The 2,934-nt window shown below is 41.6% G+C and overlaps 1 protein-coding gene across 2 annotated transcripts; it reads left to right on the plus strand.

The window, feature by feature from the left end:
• The first annotated feature begins 6 nt into the window (after nucleotides 1–6).
• Nucleotides 7–2,285, plus strand: adgrg7.1 (adhesion G protein-coupled receptor G7, tandem duplicate 1). 2 transcript variants are annotated; one of them, XM_010770848.1, is made up of 5 exons: nucleotides 7–273; nucleotides 347–505; nucleotides 578–734; nucleotides 1,077–1,251; nucleotides 2,241–2,285. In XM_010770848.1, exons 1-4 carry the CDS (start codon nucleotides 47–49, stop codon nucleotides 1,248–1,250), a joined length of 717 nt encoding a protein of 238 aa, XP_010769150.1. In that variant the 5' UTR covers nucleotides 7–46; the 3' UTR covers nucleotide 1,251; nucleotides 2,241–2,285. The 2 variants fall into 2 exon arrangements, with proteins under 2 accessions (XP_010769150.1, XP_010769149.1); XM_010770847.1 differs by lacking the exon at nucleotides 2,241–2,285 and having other exon boundaries at nucleotides 1,077–1,383.
• The last annotated feature ends 649 nt before the right edge of the window (nucleotides 2,286–2,934 follow it).

Genomic DNA, 2,934 nt, shown 5'->3' on the forward strand with positions numbered 1-2,934 from the left:
GTCATACCCTGGGGTACGAGTCATACCCAGGAGTACGAGTCATACCATGGGGTACGAGTCATACCCTGGGGCACGAGTCATACCCAGGGGTACAAATCATACCCAGGGGTACGACTTCAGGGTCTGTTTGCTGAACAAGTGCCACAGAAACCTGCTGAATGATAACATATTTATATATTTTCTCCCTCCAGGAGTCCCGGCCATCATCATGGCGGTCACTTTGGGCACCACCTACAGGCCAGATAACCCTCTGGGATACAGACAGGAGGAATTGTGAGTCCATCACTAATAATTATAATTTACTGATATATTCTGATTATATAACTAACTGCAGTTCATCCTGTAGCTGCTGGCTGGCGGCTGTGGATAAGAAGAAGCAGTTTGACTTCAGGAAACCCATGTTCTGGGCCTTCTTGCTTCCTGTGGCTCTGATTTTAATCTACAACGTGGCTCTGCTGGTGCTGGCCTCTCTGACCATCTGCCGGACCGACACCGCGCTCAAAAGGTCAGAAAACAGGAACCTTTTCAATTACTAGAAACTCCCTGAGGATAATCATTGATATTAAATATGTTTCAGCTCGAGACCTCGGACTCTGTGGAAGAAGTTCCTGATCAGTTTCTCTCTGGCGGTGCTGCTCGGGGTCTCCTGGTCTCTGGGGTATTTGGTGCTGGTCACCTCAGGAAACACTAACCTGGTGTTCAGCGTGCTGTTCTGTGTCTGCACCACCACACAGGTACTGAGGCACTGTCAGGAGCACTTCATGTACTCCAAGTGACCACGGTGATACAGATGTAAACGTAGCATGTTGAGAAAAAGTCTAAACGTTTTCTACGTTTTAAGGGCAGTTTTCAGACAGATTTGTGGACAGTTCCCACAAATAACATTTGGTCCAGATTTTACCAAATGTATTGCAGCCCAAGTATTTTCTGTTATGTTTTCGGACTCTTTGCAGACTTTCCTCGGACAGTTCCCATCCTTCTTTGTGACAGCAATGGGACATTTTCCCAGGCTAGTTTGAGTCTCTCCGAACAGTATTTCTCAGCATTACCTCCGTCTTCTTCTTCTTGTGTTTCAGGGGTTTCAGATCTTCGTCCTCTTCACCGCCCGGACGCCTTCCTTCAGAGCCGTCTTGTCTCGCTCTCTTCAGTTCGTCTCGTCCGTCAACATCCAGCTCAAAGAGACCAAGTACCGGCTGCAGAGGACCTGGGGGACGTCCAGCATCGAGTCCTACCGGGACATCAGCCTGTGACCTGAAACACAAAACAACCGGTATCATAACCCCAAAAACGAAGAAGACGAGTCGGGCTGATGAGACCCGACGTGAGGACAGAGTATTATTACATTAAATTACATTTAGCTGAGGCTTTTATGTAAAGCGACTTACAATAAGTGCGTTCGACCAACAAAATACAACCTTGAAGAAAATAGAATCATATAAGTACATCAGGTTTCATAGAGCCAAACATTTCAAGTGCTTCTTAACTGGCTTTAGATAAGCCAGTCCTTTATTAGTATATAAGTGCTTTGTTAGTAATTCTATCTCTCGAAGTGGAGTCCAAAGAGATGAGTTTTCAGTCTGAAGAAGATGTGTAAGCTTTCTGCTGTCCTGATTTCAATGGGGAGCTCATTCCACCATTTTGGAGCCAGGATAGCAAACCCACGTCTTTCTGCTGATGGGAACTTGGGTCCCCCTCGCAGTGCGGGTGAAGCGAGCTGTTTGGCTGATGCAGAGCGGAGTGCACGTGCTGGGGTGTACGGTTTAACCATGTCCTGGATGTAGGAAGGGCCAGATCCATTCACAGCATGGTACGCAAGTACCAGTGTCTTGAAGTGGATTATTATATATTATTATTATAACCATGGCTAACAAAACAAATATAAACTCCTGTTGGACTGGTTTTCTCTTCAGTGTACGGATAACTTCTGATGATATTTATATAAACTCACAGTGATTTCTGTTTTTATTGTTCTTGAGTTATTTAAAATGCTATTTTATGAAGTGTCTTATCTTAAATTATAAGAACAATTAAAAAATTGGATTGTAATTGTTTTATGGCTCTTTCATCTCTGTGTCTGAAATATATATAAAAACATAATATTCCTCATAAAATAAAAACATATTTCTTAAAATATTTAGTTTTTATTTTATTGTGAGTTTTAACAATGCTTGATGTTTTTCTGGAGATATTTCTACTTTTTAATTTAAACAAAGAGTGAATTTAAAGTAATATGAATTTACCTTTTGATGTTGCCACCGGAGGAACCACATTTCCCAGAATGCATTGAGCCCTTTGGGAAAACAGAACATTTAATTAGAAATTAGGTGAAAATCAAAAGTATAATAAAAGAAACTGGTCTTTAAATAACAAAAAAAAAAAAAAAACGTTTGAATTTTTCTTTTAATGGATATTAATCCTATTTTAAATTAATCGTCAACAGTGGTTTTGGGTTGTATAAAATGGCCATCTAATGGTTTAAAAAATATATATTTAAAATATGTATTATTAATTCGGGTGATTTGCAGTAAAAACTGTTCTTTTTATGTTCATTAAAGGTGTTAATATATCTTTTTAATAATCATTATCAGTCTTAAACCCATCCTTTAATGTTGATGGTCTAACAGTGGAGAGCGTCGGCCACCAGAGGGTGCTTTAACACAGCAGAGACACTACCACACACACCTGAAGACCTCACACACACCTGAAGACACACACCTGAAGACACGACACACACCTGAAGACCTCACTCACACCTGAAGACACACACCTGAAGACCTGACACACACCTGAAGACCTCACACACACATGAAGAACTGACACACACCTGAAGACTTAACACACACACACACACACACACACACACACACACACACACACACACACACACACACACACACACACCTGAAGACCTGAGAGAAGAAGACTGAGGGGGGG

Source organism: Notothenia coriiceps, unplaced genomic scaffold (assembly GCF_000735185.1).
Source record: "Notothenia coriiceps isolate Sejong01 unplaced genomic scaffold, NC01 NC01_scaffold00009278, whole genome shotgun sequence".
Taxonomy (NCBI): Eukaryota; Metazoa; Chordata; class Actinopteri; order Perciformes; family Nototheniidae; genus Notothenia; species Notothenia coriiceps.

Bases quoted from the DNA above. Each gene is read 5' to 3' on its own strand.
- adgrg7.1 (XM_010770848.1), top strand. From the start codon at position 47: ATGGGGTACGAGTCATACCCTGGGGCACGAGTCATACCCAGGGGTACA. The intron at 274-346 runs GTGAGTCCATCA...TTCATCCTGTAG, and splicing joins GGATACAGACAGGAGGAATT to CTGCTGGCTGGCGGCTGTGG. The intron at 506-577 runs GTCAGAAAACAG...AATATGTTTCAG, and splicing joins ACCGACACCGCGCTCAAAAG to CTCGAGACCTCGGACTCTGT.